This window comes from Rattus norvegicus, chromosome 19, assembly GCF_036323735.1.
Source record: "Rattus norvegicus strain BN/NHsdMcwi chromosome 19, GRCr8, whole genome shotgun sequence".
NCBI lineage: Eukaryota > Metazoa > Chordata > Mammalia > Rodentia > Muridae > Rattus > Rattus norvegicus.
The window spans coordinates 64,720,844-64,745,443 of NC_086037.1; the positions used below are offsets into that span (position 1 = coordinate 64,720,844).

The 24,600-nt window shown below is 52.4% G+C and overlaps 1 protein-coding gene across 6 annotated transcripts; it reads right to left on the reverse strand.

The window, feature by feature from the left end:
* Positions 1–1,684: 1,684 nt before the first annotated feature.
* Positions 1,685–24,600, reverse strand: Meak7 (MTOR associated protein, eak-7 homolog). 6 transcript variants are annotated; one of them, XR_005496988.2, is made up of 10 exons: positions 24,165–24,600; positions 18,565–18,733; positions 15,643–15,873; positions 14,830–14,974; positions 11,431–11,859; positions 6,391–6,509; positions 4,683–4,862; positions 3,256–3,374; positions 3,015–3,109; positions 1,689–2,142 (listed from the first exon to the last, which is right to left on the reverse strand). XR_005496988.2 is itself a non-coding variant. In XM_039098200.2 (9 exons), exons 1-8 carry the CDS (start codon positions 24,176–24,178, stop codon positions 3,258–3,260), a joined length of 1,404 nt encoding a protein of 467 aa, XP_038954128.1. In that variant the 5' UTR covers positions 24,179–24,600; the 3' UTR covers positions 1,689–3,109; positions 3,256–3,257. The 6 variants fall into 6 exon arrangements, 4 of the variants coding, with proteins under 4 accessions (NP_001387899.1, XP_038954128.1, XP_038954127.1 ...); XR_005496987.2 differs by having other exon boundaries at positions 3,015–3,374; positions 24,165–24,592; XM_039098200.2 differs by having other exon boundaries at positions 1,689–3,109.

Genomic DNA, 24,600 nt, shown 5'->3' on the forward strand with positions numbered 1-24,600 from the left:
TGCCACTGAAGGAACCATGCCTGCACACTCCAAAGACGACCTATAGATGAGCAAAAACCATGGAGGTGTCTGTCGGGGGGCAGGGACCTGCAGCGTAGCATCGCTAGCTGGCAGCTTGGGCTCTCCGGTCCCTTCACACTTCCTTCCAAACCAGGGGAAGCCCACACTCTTGTATGTCAAGAGGCTGGTCTTGTGATCCTCATGGCCGGGGGTCACGATATGAAAGGATTCAGCAAGCATCAGGGACAAACCCCACATACGTGTGCTCATGTGTGCCCAGGCATACTTACACAGGCATAGGCCACACACATGAACATGTGTACAGAATGTACGTCTGTACACAGGCATATATGTCCCATGAACATGCACACAAGCACAGGTCCCCACACACACATACACATGTGCACCTGCAGACAGAGACATACATGCAGACAGAAATGCCCATTTATCTATAGTATATGAGTAAAAATTCTAAAGTGACTTAAGTAGAGGAGTTCAACACAAAGGGTATCAGGGGCTGAGGAGACGACAGCTCAGTGGGTAAAGTGGGGCCGTGAAAGTCTGACAACGTGAGTTTAAGACCCGGGACTTACCTAAAAACCCAGCTACAGGAGTGCTCTCACCTCCTGAGCCATCTCTCCCACCCTCAAAAAAAAAAAAAGAGAAAGTCCTTATAAATCACGGTGGAGAAGGGCACCCTAGAAAGCCAGAGGGACACTTTGAAAACTGGAGCTGTACACCAGCACTCCTTGGTGAGCGAGCACTCAAAGCTCTTCCATACCTCAGCCAGGCGTGGTGGGGTGCAACTATAGCACAGCATTCGAGGCAGAAGTAGGGGGAGTGTGAGACCATGGCTATAAAAGACTCTGTCTCAAAAACCCAAGGGCTGGGGACATGGCCCCGTAGGGAGCGCTTGCCTAGCACACACCAAGCCCCCAGTTGCATTCCGTGGCACTGCCAGGAAGAAAGAAAAATGGCATCTTTTAAACCAACAAGTCATCGGTTCACCCCAGAGACAAGGAAGGATGGTCACTATGGCAACAGTCAGCCTCCCAACAGATGCTGACTTGCCTGACAGGATCTGCACAGCTGACACAAGCATTGGGAAAGATGGAGAGAAACTGAGCAACTCCCACAGAGGGACAGACCACGTACAGACAAGACTGTGCCCCGGTGTGCCAAGAATGGCCTCCAGAGGAGCTTGGGGAGGAGGGATAAACCTTCCCATAGCGGTCATCTCTCCTCTCCGTCCTTCCAGCCCCTCACTCAGGTGCTCATTTTAACAACCGCGTATATAGCAGGGTCTGGGTTTCTTTACCTCTTCCTTCTAGCACTTCTGGGCTGGCTCTGCTCAGCCTCTGCCTGCAGAAAGGTCTCTGGTTCTCACAGCCTCACTCACTCTTCTCCCCTTTCACAAAAGACCACCGTCCTCCTTTATAAGAGAAGTTCCTCTGGGCCGTCTGACACCCTGCAAGCATTCGTGCCCTGAGAAATGTGTTAGACATTCGGGAAGCAAAGCCTGTCACCTCTACTCGCAAGAGGGTTGTGCTCTGTGAGCAAACACTTTTGAGGCCCTCCTGCCTTTCAGGCGCTGCCTTAAGCAGAATCCCATCCCAGCATAGAGGTCAGAAAGAATGGGGGCCGTAGTGTCGTGACCTCCCAAGGGATCACGCCAAGTCTGCTACCAATGAAAGACATGACTGCATTTTTATTTAAAACAAACAGAAAAACACTTCCCACTTCCCAGGCAGTGGTCGTGCACACCTTTAATCCCTGCACTTGGGAGGCAGGGGCAAGTGCATCTCTGAGTTGGAGGCTGGCTTGTTGGAGGAGAGCCAGGGCTACACAAAGAAACCCTGTCTCCTGGGGGATGGGGGGGGGGCAAAACAAAAAACACTCCATAGCACGGTGACCCAATTCTGTGAAATTACACAGGGGTTCTCTGGAGATTCTAGTGTTTTCTCTCTCTATCCCACATACCACTGACAACGGTCTTCTTGCCAAGAAAACCAAAGTGGCCCAGGCCTCGTCAGCACCGCGCACCAATCCCTCCGTGCACAGAAGTGGTACTTTCGTGGGAAAGTCTTGCCTCAGACTTTCCGTCATGCTCAAGGTTGTTATCTGGAAAATTCCAGGAGCTTCCTGGGCAAAAATACAGAACGGGAAAAATGCGTGCATAGTCGACTTTACTGTGGCTTTTGATTGAGGCAAACTGTGTATGCAAAAGTGAAACTGTGTCAGATCCATAGAGGTTGAAGTTTGCAACAAAAGATGAACAAGACGTAGAAGTCTCAGGGGCCCACAAGCTCCTCTCGGTGGGTGGAGCTGGGCGCCCGGTGTGATGGGCAGCCTGGCCACCTGAGTCATCTCCTATCTGTCTGAAGTGAGCCTATGCTGTCCTATGGCCCATCCTCCTCATGAGAAACCCTGGGCTGTGACCTCAGAGAAGGCTCCTAGAGGCTGATACTCCCAGCCAGGGCTGGACATCACCCACCACTGACATCTGGGATGGGTGGCTCTTATGCACACATTAGGCAAGCACACAGGCTTCAAGTCCCCTCAAAGGTCCCAGATCCCATATCTGGGTTAGCAGCACAGTAAAGGTTTGGTCTCTGGGTAAATAGTGGGTTTCCCCACTTGTTCATTAGATTCACTTTAAAAGTGTTGAGAAAGCTAGATGGGACCCCATGGCTAGCCCACTCTGAGGACCTGCCCCAGAGACATTTCCCTCAGATCTTCAGCTACAAACCCACAAATTCCATGCTGGGGGTGTGTGGGGGTATTCTCACAGAGTACCAAGATGCTCATCTAAGCACTCCTGTCTTTCCGCTCATGACGGGCCATCAGGGCACTTACAGGGACCTCAGAGCAAAGGCCAGGCATGGTGCCCCCTCACAAGGCAAGAATGTGCCCCCCAACTGCAGACCTCCAGCCCCGGAAGATTTCCAGCCTCTTTGTCTTTGGATGCCATGGACAAAAGGCAGAAGACAAACGTTTAAGGCCAAGGTTCTAACCTGCACTCAGGGCCCCTGGGAGGCAACACCCATCAGTTATGGCTTCAGAGGGGCATTTCTTCGCATAGCTGTGTTTTGATTATGTCCATGATGACCTGGGTGTAACCATATGGCTGTGTTAAGGCTAAGCAGGAGTGAGGACAGAGGGTAAGAAGAGTTCTCTCTGCTCACCCAGCAGTGAGGAGTCTGCCCTGCATCCCTGGGGGAGTCCCTGCCCCTGCCCCGGGAAACTGTCCAGGACCTTCAGTCCTCATCCTTGGGGACTTCCCGAAGTCCCTCGCTGTGCCGAGTCCGTCCACTGATCTCCAACAGGCTCCGGGCGTCAGGATTTGAGTCCAGGATGCTCTTCTTGTTCGTGCCCTTGGGAAGAAAGGGAGTGGCCGTGTTCAGGACATACACAGGCAGGTAGCGGCCACCAGCTTAAACCACTCATTGACTTCCTCCCAGTGGTTGGCGTGTTAGACTGAAGCCACAAAGTAGCCAGGTGGCATGGTACCCTGAAGCCTCCCTGGCTGGGATGCAATTGCCGGGGTCATGCAGAAGTCTACTGTAGCTCTCTGTACTGCAGACAGAGAGGCGGGCAAAGGGCCATCTAAGGTGTGCATCCGAGGCAGGCCCCACTCCCGAGGCAGACCCACACTTCAGTTTGCTGCATGTATCCTGGCACAGCCCATAGCTGGGAAAACCAAACTATCCCCAGAGGGAGAGGAGACACAGACACAGACACAGACACAGACACAGACACAGACACAGACACAGACACACACACACACACACACACACACACACACACACACACACACTCATACTCACACACAGACACAAACACATATACACATACACAAACGCATATACACACACACATACACACATATACACAAACACATACACACACAAATACATACACACACACATATACAAACACATACACACACAAACACATACACACACATATACATACACTCACACACACAAACACACACACATACACACATATACACATACACACACAAACACATACACACATACACACACACAAATACATACACACACACACATACACACATATACACATACACACACAAACACATACACACATACACACACACAAATACATACACACACACACATACACACATATACACATACACACACACAAATACATACACACTCACACACACAAATACATACACACTCACACACACATACACACACACATACACACACACATATACATACACTCACACACACACACAAACACACACACATACACACACACAAATACATACACACACACGCACACACACACACGCACACACACACACACGCACACACGCACACACACACACGCACACACGCACACACACGCGCACACATGCGCACACACATACACACACACAAATACATACACACTCACACACACACAAATACATACACACTCACACACACGCACACACACACGCACACACGCACACACACACACGCACACGCACGCACACACGCACACACGCACACACACACACACACGCACACGCACACACGCACACACACACACACACGCACACATACACACACACATACACACACACGCACACACACGCACACACACGCACACACACACCAGAAAGGCCGTGGCTCTGTATGAGGTCACCGGCATGTAGGACTCACCTGATCTTTCTCTGAGAGGTTGCCAAGTCCCCACACCTCCATCTTCTCAAACTGGAAGTCCTCCTGGGCAGACAGCTGTGGGCTGCTGTAGGTGGTACACGCCGGCTTGGCCTTGCTGTGTCCTTTCCCAAAATCAGCAGCCACCCAAAGCCCAAAGTAATGGTGCTGCCCACCCATGCCCTGTAGAGCAAGTGGGGACAGATGACAGTGTCAGCAGCCATTGGGCATGGGGGCCTCAGAAACAACAGGCTTGATCACCCCAGAGAGCCAGGAAGATCCTGAGTTCTTGACTAGCCTGAGCTACTGACTGTTCCAGGCTAGCCTGTCTAAGAGACCTTGTCTCAACAAGAGGGGTGGTAGTGGAGCCAGCCAGCGGCATGGGGAAGGAAGAATCCAGGACCCGTTCTCTTTTCCTGGGCCGTGATTATAATCTTGTTCCGAGTTGCTAAACGGTTATGGATATCAGCAGACCACAGCCCTCTCCCGAGGCTACACACAGGGGACATCAGGATAGAAAACCTGCAGACTCCCTGCATGTCCCAGGCAGTACACAGAGAGGGGGTGAGCACAGAGACCCCCGGAGACCCATCTGCGTCCTGTCCCCACAGGAAACCAACCTCCACCCAATGACTCCTGCAGAAGGTGGCAGGCTAGGAGAGGCAATTCAACTGCTTCTCTTCCCACTGCCACTGCTGGGCTCAAGCCAGCTGTTACCCTGCCTCCCTGACAGCTCTGTCCAGATGACACACCCTCTGGTCCCTGGTGGGCCTGGAGAACATGACGTGTCTAGAAGCTGCTTTTGGTCCCCAGGCCAAAGACTAATGAATGGTCCCTGTGGATGTCCAGACTGCTCCTGAGGCTGACAGACAAGGGGCCCTGTGCCTAAACTCTGACGTTCTGGTGATCTGGCCATGTCCCTCCTGCTAGCTGTGGTAGCTTCCTGGGAGGGAACCCCTGACCCTCTCTAGAGGGCAGTCTTGGCTCTCGGCTCACCAAATACAGATGAGAAGATTTGTCAAGAAGCAGAGAAAAGAAAAAAGCCAGGCAGGTTGGGTGGCTTTCACCCATGCCAAACATCCTTGTAGGCACCTGTCCCACTACATCCAGCTGCCATTGCTGGCCTGGCCTGGCCTCTCCTCTTCTCTTCTCTCCCCTCCCCTCCCCTCCCCTCTTCCCTCCCTTCCCCTTTCCTCTCCTCTCCTCTCCTCTCCTCTCCCTTCCCCTCCCCTCTCCTCTCCCCTCCCTTCCCCTTTCCTCTCCTCTCCTCTCCCCTCCCTTCCCCTCTCCCCTCCCCTCCCCTCCCCTCCCCTCTCCTCTCTTCTTCTCTCATTCCTAGGTCTAGCAACAGGCAAGAAAATGGCTGCCACAAGAAGAGCCATTTTCTGTCTCATGAGTTACCACTAACTGCCCAGAGCCCTCAGCTCAGGGATCTTCCACCACCACCACAGGCTCGTTGTGCAGGCTGAGCACATGAGGTGGTCGTTTCAATGAGAGGCAGGGCAGCAAGTGACTCGTGATGTGTCCGCCACCAACACGCTCTCAGGACACAGACCAATAATTTGGGGGGCTGGACTGTTTGCACACAAACCATGGGGAAACCCAGCAAAGGTACGGCCCCTACTGAGGAAGGTGTGCCCTGGTGTTGGCTCTCAGCACGTACCACGGGGCGAGCACTCACACTCGGACACCCCCCTCCCCACCCACTTACCAGTCCGTTGGGCATGGTCTGCTGCCCGTAATTCAAGTACATGAAGTGGTTGTTGTAGCCGGTGGGCGTGTACGTGGCCATTCTGGGGGCAATGGAGAACAGGAAGCACTTGTTGTCCCCTGGAAGTGACAGGAGTCAAGGAAATAGTCACTGCCTCAGAACCAGGCACAGAGAACTGCAGATACCCACAGGCTGCATCTCAGAACCCAGCAACAAACACCGTGTGCATCGTCAGGTAGGGGATGGTGCAATCGGGGGAGGGGGGAAAGGCCTCAGACCCCGCACAAGACAAGCCTAGGAACCCAGATGGAGAAGGTGAGGGCCCGAGGATCCGGTGACGGGGAAGAGACAACCTGGCCATCTTCAGACCTGGCCACAGGAGCTGAGACCAGAGCCCTGCCACCATTTCCCAGTGTCAGCATGGACCAGACCAGCGTGTGCTGAGGGCAGGTGGTCACCACAGAGGTGTGGACAGCCTACACAAGCCAGTGCGCAATGTGGTGCGGGGCTGCCCCCACATAAAGAGACAGCACACCTCCAGGGCCTCCAGGATGGGAACAGACAGAGCCCAGGATGCAGGGGTGGTGGGTACACGGGATGTAAAAAGGGTGCCACTGAGTCAGGTGTGGTAGTGCACTCCTATAGTCCTAATACAGGAGCAGCTGAGACAGAGGGATTGCCTGGAGTCTGAGGCTAGCCTGGGCTACTGAGTTCCAAATCAACCTGAGCTATAGCATGACCCCCTCTTAAGAGGGAGAAAGATGGAGGGAAAAGGAAAGAAGAGAAAGGGGGGAAGGGAAGGGGAGGGAGGGGAGGGGGAGGAGTAGGGGAGGGGAGGGAGGGGAGGGGGAAGGGAGGGGAGGGGGAGGAGTAGGGGAGGGGGAAGGGAGAGGAGGGGAGGGGGAAGGGAGGGGAGGGGGAGGAGAAGGGGAGGGCAAAGGGAAGGGGAGGGCAAAGGGAAGGGGAGGGAGGGGAGGGGGAGGAGTAGGGGAGGGGAGGGAGGGGAGGGGGAAGGGAGAGGAGGGGAGGAGTAGGGGAGGGGGAAGGGAGGGAGGGGAGGGGGAAGGGAGGGGCAAGGGAGGAGGAGGGTGAGGAGAAGGGGAGGGAGGGGAGGGGAGGAGAAGGGGGAAGGGAAGGAGGGGGAGGAGTAGGGGAGAGGGAAGGGAGGGGAGGGGGAGGAGAAGGGGAGGGAGGGGAGGGGAGGAGAAGGGGGAAGGGAAGGAGGGGGAGGAGTAGGGGAGGGGGAAGGGAGGGGAGGGGGAGGAGAAGGGGAGGGAGGGGAGGGGGAGGAGGAGGGGGAGGAGAAGGGGAGGGAGGGGAGGGGGAGGAGAAGGGGGAAGGGAAGGAGGGGAGGGGGAGGAGAGAGAGAGCACGAGCTTTCAGGCAGGATGGGTAATGTGTCACATTTCATCCTAGCACTCAGAATCTCTCTTTGAGCTCTGCCTGGTCTCCATATGGAATTCCAAAAGAGCCATGGCTACATACTGTCTCAAAAAGAAAGAAAGAAACAAAAGGAAATCTAAGGGGGTGGGAAGGAGGGAGGGAAGGAAGGAGGGAGTACTGGGGTTGGAGGAGTCTGGTCAAAGCCCTGGCTTGGACAAGGTCCTCCATTCGCCTGACTTCTGCATTCGGATGGAAAAGCCAAGCGGCATTTCTCGAGGTCCAGTGCGTTCAGGGGCTACTGGGCCCCATGACACCAGGCCAAAGGACGGGACCACAGCCTGGGCTGAGGAGGCCACATTGGGGGTCACTCCCAAGAGCCCTTGCGTGATCTTCTGAGCCTGCCGGAGCCATCACCACAGCACAGCAAAGCTCCCTCTATCTATGGCAAACACGGGCCTGTGTCACGGCTGGTCACCGCACAGGGAAGGGACGCCAGAGAACAGGCCCCAGGCCAGAGCCAAGACTCAAAGTCCTGGCTGCTCAGTCCAAAGCCTCGGGACGCCGACACATCAGAGACAAAGCCCGAGCTGGGGCACAGTGAGAGAACATGGTCTAACACGCCAGCACGTGCGAACCTGGTGTGGGATCCCCAGCAGCAAGGAAAAGAAATCCCCACCAAATGCCCCTGGCTCACGACTCTAAGCTGGCAACTCCTCGGCCAGGCATGGCTGCCCTCTGCTGGAATTCTAGGCTCGCATCTTGGAGCAAATGAGGTCTGGGAGCAGTTCCTCACTAGGGTCAAGCCTGCCTGTTTCAAAACCACCCACACCCATGGCTCTGCTGGAGGTCAGCACAAAGGCTCTGGAGGAAGTGGGGTTCCTTCTTCTTGATCTCATTCAACCCTTGAGGGGAGCCTGCGCAGCCACAGTGAGGTATAGCCTGCCCTGGGCTGTCTAGTGGGATGCAGGGCAACCCCTTCCTAGGACAACACAGCATAGGTGCAATAAATGCAATCACCCTGGACAAACCATTCTTTTCTGTCCAAGACCTATGGCCACCAACCTGACCGGAAGCTTTCCGGGGAATGGCAATGCCACCTGCCCATGCCGCCCACCCTATCCCAGGCTCCAGAACTGTATATGCGGAAGGAAGATAAGGAAGCACTGAGATACACTGTAACATGAGACACCAGTGCTGGCACCTTGGGTGACAGCTGGCCATCTGGGGGCACAGGAAGCAGCCTGCCACCCGTGGAGGAACCTGGGAACAGCTCCTGTAAGGGCAGTGAGAAGAAGGTACAGCTGATGTGGTCACACACAGAGCTTCCACAGCCAACAAGGTAGGGAGATGGGGCAAGTGTTCATAGTGACATCTGTGTTGTCCCCTGGAAGCAGGGTTAACCCACCCCCAGAGCCAAAGATTGGGTCTGTGATGCCAGACAGGAGCATGGTACTTCTACTGCTGTTGAGAAACCACTGGATGGTCAGGAACCGTGTGTGTGTGTGTGTGTGTGTGTGTGTGTGTGTGTGTGTGTGTGCACGTATGTGTGTACATGTGAGTGTATGTGTGCATATGTGCATGCATTTGCATGCACTGCATGTGTGTGTACGTGTATGCGTGTGTGCATGCATATGCATGTGCATGTACGTATATGTGTGCGCACGTGTGTGCTCGCAAGTGGACCAGAGTGCACATGTGTGTGCAAACATGTATGGAAGCCACAGGTTGTGCCCAGGCAGTGACCATCTCACCAACCCTTGCCACACTTCTTCAACCCCTCAGGTTTTAGACTCCTGCTAGGATGTGAGTGTGAAATGTCCCTACAGGCTCACACATGGAGCTGGTCAGGGAGCCTATGGAACCTTTAGTCAGTGGAGGAAGAAGAGCTTCGCAGGAGAGACTGGTCTTAGAGGTTACAGCCCAGGGCTACCTCTGCCCTGCCCCCACAGAAATGTGTGCACATGCGTGTTTTGCATTGTATGTATCACATATGTACCTAGTGCTCCCAGAGACCAGAAGAGGGTATCAGATCCCCTAGAACTGGAGTTACAACGGTTGTGAGCCACCATGTAAGGGCCACGCTCCTCTGCAAGAGCAGCCAACATTCTAAGCTCTGAGCTGTCTCTCCAGCCCTGCTTCAGTGCTTCTAAAGCCACCAAGATGTAGGCAGTCAGCTGTCACCTGCTCCCATCACCATGATTGTCACCTGCTCCCAACCACCATGTCACCTGCTCCCACCACCACAGCTGTCACCTGCTCCCAACCACCATGTCACCTGCTCCCACCACCATGGCTGTCACCTGCTCCCACCACGGCTGTCACTTGCTCCCACCACCATGGCTGTCACCTGCTCCCACCACCATGGCTGTCACCTGCTCCCACCACCACAGCTGTCACCTGCCCCCAACCACCATGTCACCTGCTCCCACCACTATGGCTGTCACCTGCTCCACCACCACGGCTTGGCCGCAAAGAATAACTGTTCCCCTCAAAACCGTGAGCCATGACACAGCCTCTTGTCAGGTAGTTATCACAGCCACAAAAATCAGTGCTCTGGCTCCGTGTCTGTTGCTCTGATAAGATCCGGACAACAAGCAGCCTAGGACCGGGGGTGGTTTGGCTCATAATGCCAGATTACAGCTTATCATCTTAGGGAAGCCGAGGCAAGAACACAAGCAGCCAGGCACACCATAACCACAGTGGTGGCAGAGAGGGACCTCCCCCACAACACGCTCGCTTGCTCTCAGCTAGCTTTCTCCACAAAAATGGCGCCACTGACAAGAGACGGGGTCTTCCCACATCAGTTAACAGCCTGCTCTAGACAATGCCTGAGACTGTTAAAGTATCTTTATTCCCCTGATGTAATTGTCGTCTCTGAGGCTTGACTCCCTCAGTCTGCTAACCTAGGCCTAGTGCTGGAAGCTTCCAGCCTCCGTATTATCTAGTCTAGGCCTAGAAAGTTTTCAGCCGCTGAGACTTACTGCTGAACAAGCTCACCCTTTCTAGCTCTTTCTGAGCTCTGGCTGGGTAGTTCTACTCAGCTGTTCTGACTCAAACACTTCTCCACACTGACTGATTCAATCTGGTTTCTCTCTCTCTCTCTCTCTCTCTCTCTCTCTCTCTCTCTCTCTGCCTCTCCTGAACATTTGCTCTGCCTATCCTCCATCCAACTAACTCTGTCAATCTATTCTAATCTTCTATCTCCTTCTCATTCCCTGGCTCTGTCCTCACCTGTGTCTAGCTTTTTCTCTCTTCAACCTGTAAATCTCTCCTGGCTAAACTACCTCCTCCTTCTCACCTTCTCTCCCTTAAGTAGCTTCCCTTTCCACTCTCTTTTCCCCAGAGTTGGGCAGATCCCATTCTGTCAAATCTTTCTCTGATTCATCACTTTGTCTGCCACTCAATTAGACATCCCTTTTAAACATGGCTGCCTCCTTCTACAAAGTAACTTTACCTTCATTGTTTGGGATTAAAGGATTGTACTGAGCCACAGCACAACTAGAAACAGGTATTCTCAGTAAATACCAGAGTCTTGGGGTCAGGGTGTCACAGTGTGACCTGCGACATAGGACGCCCTTCTACCTAGGTTCTAGCTTGTGGCCGGGTTGACAGTTAACGCGGCCCAGCATAGTACCCGCCGCTGTCTTCAAGTCTTACCTTGGAACTGAGGCTTGACTTCCCAGGAGCAGGAGGCAAAGCCACCGAAGACGTAGCCATCCCTGTCCTCAAGGACGATCAGGCTGGGCCCCTGGCTCGTGATGAGGCTGCAGAGCTGGGAGAAGCTCTGTCCGTGGAGCTGCGTGGAGAACAGCAGGCGCCAGCACTGCCGGTGTTCCACTGCCAGGTGGGAGCTGAGGTAGATGACGGACAGCACATCCAGGATGCTCTCAGACGGCCTCCCTCCGTCCACGTGGCACTCGGGGACCAGCGTGGAGAGGTCAAAGGATGAGGCCAGGAGGCACAGGCCCCTGTGGATGACCACGCTCAGAAACACGCCCACGAGAGGGACATGGAACACCCACTCCTCGATCATGGCTTGGTCGCACACCTGGTCCAGGCACTGAGGGCCCAGAAACTTCTGCCCGTCTAGGGAAAGAGAAAGTCAGGACTGCTGAGCGCACCGTGCCACGTTACGGTCACTGTCCGAGCCTTCAAAAACTAATCTAAAGGGGTTGGGGATTTAGCTCAGTGGTAGAGCGCTTGCCTAGGAAGCGCAAGGCCCTGGGTTCGGTCCCCAGCTCCGAAAAAAAGAACAAAAAAAAAAAAAAAAAAAAAACCAAACTAATCTAAAAACCATGAGTCACTGGGAGGCGGCTCGCCTGAGCTGGGGTCATGTCACAAGTCTAACGAACGCTCCCTTATTTTAAATGCCCACTATGGCAATTTACCGTAAAAATAACACAATATTCACATTATACAGAGTAGAAGCATATTTTGAATACGTTAGTAAAACTCTCGTTTCTTTGTACAGTTTTGTTCTTATGGGAGGAAGGGTGTCAGGTAGCTCAGGCTAGCCTCAAACTCACTATGTAGCTGAGGGAGACCTTGAACGCTCATCCTCCTGGCTACACCTCCCAAGAGCTGAGGTCACAGACGTGGTGTGTGCCACAACTGATTTATGCAGTGCTGGGGCTTGAAACCAAGGCCTCGTGGATGCCAGGCACTACTAAGTGAGAGCCATGCCCCAAGCCTACCTTTGTTCTATTTTAACGTTGACCACTAGAAAATTTGAAACTTCATGGGCTGGCCTATTTCATCGTCTGGTACTGATTTAAACAGTTTGACTTTGGTACCCCTCAGCTTTTCCCTCTCCTCAAATTGCACTTCGGAAGCCTGTGACTATGGGAGGACTTTACAAGGAAGACCTAGCCTGGGAACCCCTCAACTCCAGTGTCTGCAGAGATCACACTCAGCCAGGGGCCACAGATGGCTTGAGACCTGTACGGTGTCCTGGCGGGATGTGGCTCATTGGAGCACCCTCTGACCTTCCCGGCAAGGACAGGTTTCACCAACTGCTAACCAAACCTCTTTCCAAAAATATTCACAGTGTGGCACCCACTACCTAACTCCAAGAAGTTGGGGTGACAGGTTAGCCTGAGGAACACCCTGAGAATTTCAAGTTGAGTTCCCCAGGTATAAAGTGGACATAATGCGAGCTATGCAGGCAGGAGGAACATATTATGGTTAGATTCACAGAAAGAGACAAAGACTCTACTTACACTGTTTCCCTGGGAGTGGAAAACCAAGTGTAAACTCAGTTAGGTTGATCTTTTTGTTGGTGGTGGTTTTGGAGACAGGGTTTCTCTGTGTAGCCTTGGCTGTCCTAGAACTCACTCTGTAGACCAGGCTGGCCCCGAACTCAAAGATCTGCCTGCCCCTCTCTCCTGAGCGCTGGGGTTACAGGCATGTGCCTCACCTTCACCAAGGTGAGGTTGGATTTCCCACATTAGTGTCTTAAGTGCCTGTAAATCCAGCTCCAGAAGGCCTGACACCCTCTTCTGGACTCTGCCGACACCCACACATGTGCACATATATACACACAGAAAAAGAAAACCAAATAGATGAGTTAAAACACCAAGAGCGATGAAAGCCAGAGCCGCACATGGGAACCTCTCGTGGCCAAAGGACGATTTAGAGGGAAACTACAAACACCTACCCTGAAGAAGGCCGACCTCAACCTAATCATCCGAACATTAAGAAACTAGGAAAATGGGGCTGAGGGATGGCTCAGTTGGTAAAGTCCCTGCCAAGCAAACCTGAAGACATGTGTTCAGACCTATGGCTGTGTCTCTCTACCCTCAGCACTGGGGAGGCGAGGCAGACAGGTGGATCCCTGGACTCCCTGGTCAGCCAGCCTAGCTGACTGGTAAGTCCCAGATCCAATGGTGGGACACCATGACTCAAAAAATAAGACAGTGAGCAACTGAAGAAGATACTTAACATGAACATGTATACACATGCACACACAAATATACATACATATACACCACACAAAATACATATATACACACACAAACATAGATACATACACACCACACACATACACACACACATATATACACACCACACACATACACACACACAAACATACATACATACACATCACACACATACACACATATACACCCAATACACATACACACACACAAACATACATACATACACACCACACACATACACACATATACACCCAATACACATATACACACACACAAACATACATACACACCACACACATACATATACATACACAATACACACAGAGATATATACATATAGACCACACACATACACACGCAGTACACACAAGAGATACATACATACACACACACATATACACTACACAGAAATACATATGTACACACATAAACACACACAATACACACAGAGATACATACATGCACACACACATACACATATACACATAAACAGACAGGCAGACACAGAAACATACATATATACAAACATACACACACATAAACATACCTGTACATAAACACAGGAACTAAAAAGACACAATCAAATCTAATGCAAACAGAAGTAAAGTGGCCTAAAAAAGCAGTCGAGAAGAATCACCTAGACTGTTTGTAAAAATAGCTTTGCTTTTAGTTAAATGGGCTGGAGCGATGGCTCTGCGCGTTAGGCCGAATGCTGCTTCAGAAGAGGACCATGTCAGGCAGCTCACAACCACCTGTTAACTCCAGCTCTTGGGGATCTGACACCTTCTTCTGGTGGCGTCTGCACACACACACTCCCACACACATGCAACACACACATATAAAAAGAAATCTTTTTAAAAATCAACAAAAATACTGAGGCCATTTCTATAAAACTGACCAAGGATTTCAGACACTGAAACCAGAGGAGGGAGCCTGATGACGCAATGGCTTCTGCATAGCTGGAGTACACGGGGATATCCCACAGCAATCGCAGAGCAAGGGAGGCAGGCACATGCCACCGCAGAGCCTCCCTGGGAGGTTTGAGTCGTGACGACTGACGCACTCCAGCACGCCAAGGTCTGAATCACAGGACAGAGAATCGCAGCCCCACACTTGCCTTGAAACTTCATCTCTGAGAGCAGCTGGGCGACCATGGCCTGCATACTATCGTGGGGCACTGTGGATTTCCTCCAGGTCCAGCCTCGAAGCTCATGCCGGTGGGTCAGCACGTGTACCACAGAGGCCACCAGGTCCTCTGTGAACTGGGAGATACTTCACTGTTAAGGCCAAACCCTCCCCGACCCAGCCCTAGCACATCACAGTGAAGATGGTGATGTTTACCTTTTGGTAACGACCATAGTGGACCACAGCGTGGGCATCGGTGCCCACCTTGTTTAGCTTTTCATGGATTCTTTTTCTTTTCTTTCTTTTTTTTTTTTTTTTTTTTTTTTTTTTTTTTTTTTTTTTTTTTTGAGCACTTCGTGTAGCTCAGACTGGCCTCCAACTTGCTATGGAGCTGAGAATGATGTTGACAAGTTCTGGGATTACAGATGTGGGCCAGTGTACCTGCCTCAGAGGCTGCCGGGGAGCGAACTGTGGGCTTTGTAGATGTCATGTGAACATTTCGTCATGTGAGAATACATCCCTAAGCCCTCCTCCCCTTTTTATAAAATTTTGACACAATGTTTTACCAAGGTGTCTAGACTGGCCTTTGACCCTCTTGAGTAGTTGGGATGTTCAGCCCGCACCACCAGGCCTGGATTTCATTTTTCTAATTACACACTTAGCTTTCTGAAAGCTTGTCGAAGCCCTAGTTCAAGAGTTCTGAACCAACTAAACTGTTAGGTGGGCTCAGCTCCCTGAGGCTGGCCAGCAACATTACCTAAGACACTGTCCCAAGTTCCCCCACCCCTGGACACCAAGTGTCTACCTTCTGGACATCTCTGGTCTTCGTAGGACCCTCTGCAACTGAGATCATTTTCATAACCATAAGGCCCTTCTCCTCACAGCTCCCTTTCAACAGGTGGGACAGGAATACTGTGAACTGTTCCCTGGAAACACTCCTGCAGCTCCCGTGTGCCCTGTCGGTCGGCTTCACCCTCCACATGCCGTTGTAGAGTCTGGCGACCATGGCTGGGGGAAGAGCCTCCTTGACATGGCTCTGTTGGGGACAAACAGAGAGCGAATCAAGCAGGGTTTACTGGGAAATAAGCAGGGAACAAGACTGGTGCTCTGCAGATGCCCCCAACCAGAAGATCCCAAAGTGTACAGTCTGTAGTCAGTGGTTAGAGGGCTCACTGCCATATGGAAAGGCCCAGAGTTTGATCTATAGTGGTGAAAATAAGAAAATGATGGAGGAGAAGAAAGAATAGAAAGAGGAGAAGAAGGTGGAGGAGGAAATGGAGGAGACAGAGGAGGAAGAGGAGAAGATGGAGGAGGAGAAAGGAGGAAGAGAAGGAAAAGAAAGAGGAGGAAGGGAAGAGGAAGAGAAGGAGGAGGAGGAAGAAGAAGAGAAAGAAGGAAGAGGAGGAAAGAGGAGGAAGAAGAAGGGGAGGAAGAGAAAGAGAAGGAGGAGGAAGAGGAGAGAGGAGGAGGAAGAAGGGGAGGAAGAGGAAAAGAAGGAGGAGGAAGAAGAGAGAGGAGGAGGAGGAAGAGGAGAGAGGAGGAGGAGGAAGAAGGGGAGGAAGAGGAGAGAGGAGGAGGAGGAGCAAGAGAAGGAAGGAAGGAGGAGGAGGAGGAGCAGCAGCAGCAGCAGCTGGGTAGGGGTGGCTCACACCTTCAAACCCAGCACTCAGAAGCAGAGGCAGGCAGATCTTGGAGTTCAAGGCCAGCCTGGTCTACAGAGCAAGTTCCAGGACAGCCAGGGCTACACAGAGAAACCCTGCCTCAGAAAACCAAAATAAAGAAATAGAACCAAAGGCACTCCAGCCCATCATGGCTGTCAGATGCTTCCTGTCTAGTCGCTGCCTGCACCTCGCTTTCCAGTCTCCCCAAAGCAGGAACGTACGTCCTTCCTGCCTCTGCTGCCCACACTGCTTGGGGCCTCCATTCTTTTAGCTGCAACACTGCCTATCCGAGTTCATGAACCCGTGGGCCGTTCTGTGCGGATGTAGTGTGGCCTCCACATCGGCCACTCTGTATTAGCTGGCTATTACTCCTTCTGTGGTCTAAACTCTTCTCGCTCTTTATTTCCCTTTGCAGTGCTGCAGACGGAACCCAGAGCCTCATGCATGCCAGGTAAGTGCTCTCCCACTGAGCTACCGCAGGGGCATGAGACCAGCCAACTCTTAAGACCTTAACATCCTGCGAACAGAATGGCTGGAGAATCAGATTTGACAAAGAAGTGGGAAAAAGTTTTTCTCACAAAGTCACGTGTGTCCTGCGGAGCGGGGTCTGTATGCGGATCCTCCCAGCAACTCAGAGCACCCCATAGCCTGTCCCTACTGCGGTTACTGCCAGACTGATCCCTGATATATGGAAAGGGTCTTCCTCAAAATCCCAAGGCATAGAAGCCTACTGCACCCCCAAGAAAGAGTCACAAGCCACATAGCAACCGGTCACCATGTACCTCGACTGATACTGTGGGCTTCACTGAACTGTCTACTCCAGCTGCAAGACCAGGTGCCCAGCTGCACCTTAGTCACCTGCATACATGCATCCACGTGCACACATATACACATATACCACATGTGGGGGTCCCTTAACTTATGGAGCAACTGGTTGGCTGAACGTGGTGGTAGGTCCCCAAACCCCCCATCAGACACCTTCTGTGTGCTCTAGGACAGGGGTTCTCAGCCTTCCTAAGGCTGCATCCCTTTGATACAGTTCCTCATGTTGTGAGTAGAATTCTTTTGCTGCTATTTTGTAACTGTAATTTTGCTACTGTTATGAATTGTAACGTGAATATCTGTGTTTTCTAGTGGTCTTAGGCAACCCCTGTGAAAGGGTTGGCCGACCCCAGAGGGGTCGAGACCCACGGGTTGAGAACCAGTGCTTTTGAATGGCTCTCCATTCCATATCCATCCTTATCCTCTGGAGATAAGGTGATGTTTGCTTGTGTCCCTGTCCACAGAAGCATAGCAGTCAGTCACCCTGAGGACATGGCCAGCTCCCCCTTCTTAAACTGAGACTCTGGTGCTGAGTGAGGAGCGCTGTGAAATTCCCTGACCACGTTCTAGAGGCGACAGATGGTGGAGACACCAAGTGTCTGGGCCACCACCTGAAGGAGGCAGCTGGTCTCCATCTCCAATGTCATGAGTCAAGTTAGAAATGCCCTAACACTGTCCCTTCACATTCCATTCCAAGTTCTGTCCCTCCCCTCCCCTCCCTCCCTCCGCCCCTCCTTCCCTTCCTCTCCCCTCTGGCCCTCCTGTTTTCTGAGACAAGGCCTCACTATGTAGCCCTGCACTGACCTCTCAGCGACCTCCCTTGTCAGCCTCCTGAGCGTGTGGACCACGGGCATGCGAAACCATGCCTGACACCAGGTCCTCCCTTTGGTACACATAAGACTCTATACATTTCCACCTATGGTCCCTGCAACTTGTAGGGCTAAGTGGGAAGAACCACTTATCAAGGCCAGCCTGGGCTATACAGTGAGTTCCAGGCTAGACCAATGTTGGCAATACACCAAGACTCTGTCTCAAAAAACAGGGTAAGAGTGTTGTTTTATGCATGGCTCACAGCTACTTTTCACCCTATGAGGACAGAGCAGTGTAGCTGTGACATAGTCATGGAGCCAACCATGCCAAAAACAGAGGTCCTTCACCAAAATGAGCTGTTTAGTGCTTGCCACAACTGCAGACCCTAAATCCACCACCACCACCACCTCCTGCCACCATGTGATTGCTCTTGCCTTCAGCGCCTCCAGAGAGAATGTCCCCGTTGCCACACCACCATCACTAGATGACAGGGCATCAAACAGCTTATCCACCTCAGCCTGCTCCTCGGGCAAGAACCTTGAGCCCATCTTCTGGCCCGACAGGCTCTTGGCATTCCCCATCTTGCCTGCTTTCCGGAACTCTCTGTAGACAGGAAAGAAAGAGAAAAGCCACAACATGAGAGTCACAGCAGTATTGAGGGCCCATGGTCAGAGGCAGACCGCTCACTGCAAAATGCAGCTAAAATACTTTTGATGGAAATTTTAATCTGCTGGGGTGGAAATTAACAGCAGGCACACATGAAGTATGAAGTCCCCTCAGTCAACTGAAGCATCCTGGATTCCTTCTATAAACACACTCCTTGGTGTTGGTGCGGTGGCACAACCCATAATCCTACCATTTGGGAAACTGAAGCAGGGGTGGTGGTGACTGTGAGCTTCAGGCCAGTCTGAGCTACATAGTTAAGTTTCAGCACTCTTTTTCATGACTGTATAATATGTCGTTGTATGGACATACCACATTTTGTTCACCCATCACTAATTGACAGGCATCCAAGCTGTTTCCACTGTGGGACTGTTACAGATAGTGCTGCTGCAATTCTGTGTGTTTGAACCCCTCTTTTTAGGTCACAGGCTTCAAGCCTCAGACATGGGACAGTAGAACTTTGATATCTTAAGGAGCTGCCATCTTGTTCTCCAATTTACCTTCCCACCAGGCTCTCTTTGGCAACCTTTGTGCTTTGCTGTCTTTTGGGGTATCTTGACAGGCTTCCATGCTACCAAGTTTTCCCTGAAGACACGTCCCTCCAGAAGGCTTATTGAAGCACTGATCACAGGGGCTGGCTGGAAATGGGGCTCACTCAGCACCCCATGCACACAACATTCAATCTAACTGCTTTAAAGATTCTCAGCGGCAGCTCCAGACTGCACTCCACAGACAAGAACACCGGACTGGCCTCACCTTAAAAGCAGACAGACAGCAGCACAGCTCAACCCCTTCCCTCCAGGGACATAGCCTGTGTGGTTACACTGAGCAGACCCCCAGGGACTGCAACCCTAAGCAGCTGCTCAGCCATCTGGGACTTATCATCTGGGACTTATAGGTGGCCCCAGCTGAGTTTTAAACAGCCACTGATTCCAGGTATTGCATCACCAGATACAATGTTGCGGCTGCTTAGGGAAAGGTGGGAGGGGCTGCTGGGGGAGGCATGATAAATAATGAGGGTGCTTTAAAGCAGCTAGAAGGGCAGACTTCCAGTGTCCAGGGTGACAGCTATGCTGATCACCCAGGCTTGGAAGCACAGTGTTTGGGGGTGGGGGGGGGGAGCGCTGATTCTACATTACACTGAAACTATCTGACCACCAGGAACAGTGTGGGACAATTACAATGGAAAATGTCAGTGTAGCACCAGGCCTGGGGTCAGAGATGCAGACTGGGGTGTGGGGAGGACTCCACAGAAGGGGATGGTGCAGTGACTTGGTATCTTAATTTCCATCCAAGAAGCAAGTGGGTGCAGAAGAGCTAGGGTATAATTAGGAAGAGGGGTTGGCAGCCATGGGATGGGAAGACACAGATACTGGGTCTTGTACATGGGTACGTACATGGTGCCTGCTCTCATCTCTGCAGCCTGGCCTTGCCCTGCACAAGGCTGGCAGCTGTGGGATTAATGATGTCACTGCCGCAGACTGTCTGTGTGCCTCAGGAGAACCTGCTGTCTGCCACAGTACAGGGCGGCTATCAGCTGACACACTCAACTCACTGAGGGCCCAAGGCAGAGCATACCGGGGAGCCCAGGACCTTTCCAGGGCATCACCTGTGGCTACAAGAGGCCTCAAGTTTTACTTCTCCCTTTCCAAAAGATGTGTGGATTTACCAAATCACGAAAACCTTTGTTTCTCCCTGCACCCTCCTGCAGATGACAGACCTGTGACAATACCCCCAGGCATGTGATATTTCACTCTCAGGCTGGGCTTTAAGCCTCAAAGCATCCTCCTCTTCCCCTCCTAGAAAATCTGAAGGAAGCCTGCCCTGGTGGTGACACCTGTAATCCAGGCACCTGGGAGACTGTGAGTTCAAGACCCAGCCTGTGCTACATGGTAAGGTCTTCCCTGTCTCAATCGATCAATCTAGAAGCAAGCAGGTATCCGAAGGCCTGAGGGCTTCTGACAGTTGTGCCTCACGTAAGAAGTCTACTAAAGGAATGGTTTGCGGACTCCTGACAGGGACATTGGCTCAAGGGCTGCTGGTGGCTGCTCCTACCCCAGCAAGCTCCCGGGACCTGTGAGATGTGAGATATACCTTCTCAGGGAGGCTTCCTTCCTCACTATCCTTCTCCAGCTCTTGTTCCCAACTGTTTGGCATTCACAACTTTTTCTGGAAAGCCCCCTCCCCTACCTCACCTCTGAGACTGCACAGACCTTGTGCCATCCTGCCCTCCCTCCGGACCATGAGCTTGGTGCTGCTGAGGCCTCCGACTCTAAGGAGACTCTGCCAAGTGCCACAAGCTGGTTCCTTCTCATCTTCTGAGGACCTCCCTGGTAGTTCCCACCCCAGAGTGAACCCTTTTCTCTCCTTATCCTTCCCTGTCCCCCTATGGGGATCTCCAACACCTGAACCTACAGCCCTCCCCTCAGGCCAGGCCTGACTCCAATCTGAAGGCCACGAAAAGGGACTCTGCTCCAAGACCACCCTCCTGTGCCTTGACCCAAGGTAACAGGACATGTGTACTGATGTGTGGTGTTCCCTGGCAGTCTCTCAGGAGGTGGTTTGCTCAGGAGACACAGTTCTGGGTGGGTCTGTGAAAGATTTTTGAGATTAGGTTGATTGACATAGGAAGACCCCCCCCCCAAATATGGGCGGCACCATTCCCTAGGCTTGGGGCCTGGACTGAATGAAAGGGAGAAAGCCAGCTGAGCACCAGTGTTCAACTCTCTCACCTTCCTGACTGTGGGTGCCACGTGAGCAACTGCCTCACGCTCCTGCCTCCATTCTATCCCCTCTGGGATAGGCTGTTTCCTCAAACTGTGAGCCTAAATTAATCTTTACCCTCTTAAATAGCTTTTGTCAGGTGTTTGGTCACAGTGACAGAAAAGGTAGATGTCACTCTCTCTTTCCATTTTGTGGGTTCCCTAGTGCTAATTCTCAACCAGGCCCTAAGAAGCCCCCAAGGGCTCAAGCCCACCCTGACCCCACGAGAATCCCATGGTCAGCACTACTTGCTCCACTATGCTCCACCTGCCCTTGTACATCGAGATCAGCTGCATAACCCACGGCCTACTAGTACTAAGCAGTGGGCGGGGGTACGGGGTGGTTACTGAAAAAGTCATTGCTAAACACCAAGCCTTGAACGGAAAACAAGCTAGGGACAGCACAGGACAGGACCAGATGCCAGGACAGAGCCAGAGCACAGATGCTCCGTGGGGAAGGCAGAGGGAGGGGAAGGGCAGGTTTGGAACCCACAGCTCAGGGAGGACTGAGGCGAGAGACCTTAAGAATGATTCTTGGGGGGGTTGGGGATTTAGCTCAGTGGTAGAGCGCTTGCCTAGGAAGCGCAAGGCCCTGGGTTCGGTCCCCAGCTCCGAAAAAAAAGAACCAAAAAAAAAAAAAAAAAAAAAAGAATGATTCTTGGGGGCTGGAGAGATGGCTCAGTGGTTAGGCTCTTCCAGAGGTCCTGAGTTCAAATCATAACCATCTGTTAATGAGATCTGATGCTCTCTTTGTGTCTGAAGACAGCTACAGTATACTTATATATAATAAATAAATAAATCTTTTTAAAGAAAGAAAGAACAGAACAGAACAGAACAGAACAGAACAGAACTCAGGTCCCATGCTCTCCCTCCAGGTTGCAAGCTCTGTAATGTAGCCAGAAATCTGTCAGCTTCCTGGAGAACGGTCTTTGGTGTGTCAGAGGCAGGTTCTGTCTGGTGTACAGGACCTCCATGGGGACACCTTGGGGTAGCTATCTCCTGGCAGCTTCTTAGATGAAGACACCTCTCAGTTACTGTAAGGTCACTTGTAGCAGGGAGTATCAGCCTTGTGACCCAAAAGAGACATTTGCCAAGGATCAGAGCCATTTTTCTTATCAGAAAGGGGGGTGGGGAGTGTTGCTGCTCACATCCACTGGACAGAGGCCAAGGACCAAACAGGAGAGACCCTTTAAAGGTCACCCACAGCCCTGGCCATTCTCCACACAGAGCCTCAGCTCTGCAGTGGTAATCTGGACATTGCAATCTCATGGAGCACCTTTTCCAGCTGCTTTCCCACCTGGGTACAGTCAAGGGCAAGCCTTTGCCCAACCAGATCGAAGTCTCCTAAACCCACCTGAGTGCTTCCTGAACATTCCAGTCTCAGCAATCCCGATAGCTAATCAGGCCCTACTTCCTCCCCCAACCAGGTGATCCACTCCCAGAAGAGCCCAGCCTCTCCCCAACTGTGAAATCCTGTCACCAAATCACTACCCCCACGGCCTTAAAAGGAGTTTGTCCAAATGCCTTAAAAAACTTGGGTGAGCCGGTTAGCATCAGGCCAATCAGACTGAAGGAAGCTCTCCAGGTCACCTGGTCCTGCTTCCCGGAAACCAAAGACAGACACAGAATAGAAAGAGCTCCCAGCGTTTGTCAAGAACGGGAGAGCCAGCTCTTTGCAGCCCCAAGCTCCTAGAGGCAGGCTGGAGTGTGACTCGGGCTCTTTCCATGGGGCCTCCAAGAGATCGTTCCTGAGGTCAAAGGTGCCCACCCCATCTAAACAGTCACACCAAACCCATGTTTTGTATCCTGGAGCCTACTGGGGCCCCTGCGGCTGCCCTCCCTCCACCTGTCCCAGCACACCGCAGGAGTGCAGGCAAGGGCACCTTCCTTGCCTCCCCTTAACTTGGTTTTGAGCTCGCTTCTGAAGGAACACTGCTGGGCTTGTCTTGGAAAACAAGGCAGACCCACGGACCCTTCAGAGGCCAGCTTCACCCTTCCCAGCCACTCTCTGCTTCTCTGACAGTAGCCTTAACTGTGGGAAGACTCCTTGGGGGCTGCTCAGGCCACCCCGAAGGCCTTCCTCCCTTCCTTCCTTGAGCTATACCCAGCCTCGCCCGCAGCATTCTCCCTCCAGCTCACCAGCCTGGGCCTACAGGGACCGAGCTCCTTCCGGTACGTAAAAGGCAGCAAGGTTGCCCAGGTCGCCCAGCCCATTCCCTAGCAACAGCGCTGACGGACGGTCATGAACACCAATTGGAGAAGGACCATTTAGAGGTGGAGCCCCAAGCAAGGGCTTAACCAGTGGCATTGTAGTTCACAGGGAGTGGGCGGAGCCTGGAATCCGAGAACCGGAGTCTGAACCGCGGAACTCCTGACTGACAGCGGCTCAGGTTCTGCAAAGGTGGTGCCTGGGGCTTGAGGAGCTGCTGGGAAGCTGCTGAGAGGCTGGCAACGGATCAGGGGGATTAAATGCGAGGAACTGATAGAAGGGGGCTTCCACGCGGGAGCTGGGAGCAGAGTAGGGATGCCGGGAGTAAGGGAACTGTGAACGCAAGGCCTGAGCTGGGGCTAGACCTCCAGAAATAGGGTGGAAAATCTAACCTCCTTACCTCTTGACGTCCATTGCACTGGCCAAAAGAGCACTTGACACACAGAAGCAGATGTCAGCCAATCTTGTCCCCAGGAGTGGGATAGCTTGCTGTCAGCCCTACTAGGTCTTTTCTGGTTCTGGAGACACACAACGGAGGCGGGGTACAGGAAAGCTCCAGAATTCTCAGCAGTGACGTCCCCACTGTTGGGAAGCCTCTTTCTGCGAACTCCACCGTCCGAGTGGCGCAGGGGGACTCCTCCCAGTCCCCCACAGTAACAGAAACTGCTGTCTGAAATTGTAGCTGGAAAAATGACACCAGAGGCTGGAGAGGTGGCAGAGTGGAAAAGAACAAACACTTGCTGCTCTAAAGGAGGACACAGGTGAATCCACACTTCAGTTCAGGCCTGCTTATAACTCTAGTTGCAGGGGATCCGACTCCCTCTTCTGGCCTCCAG

Bases quoted from the DNA above. Each gene is read 5' to 3' on its own strand.
- Meak7 (XM_039098200.2), bottom strand. The intron at 14,975-15,642 runs GTAGACACTTGG...AGTATCTCCCAG, and splicing joins AGACCAGAGATGTCCAGAAG to TTCACAGAGGACCTGGTGGC. The intron at 11,860-14,829 runs GCAAGTGTGGGG...CTCTTTCCCTAG, and splicing joins CTCAGAGATGAAGTTTCAAG to ACGGGCAGAAGTTTCTGGGC.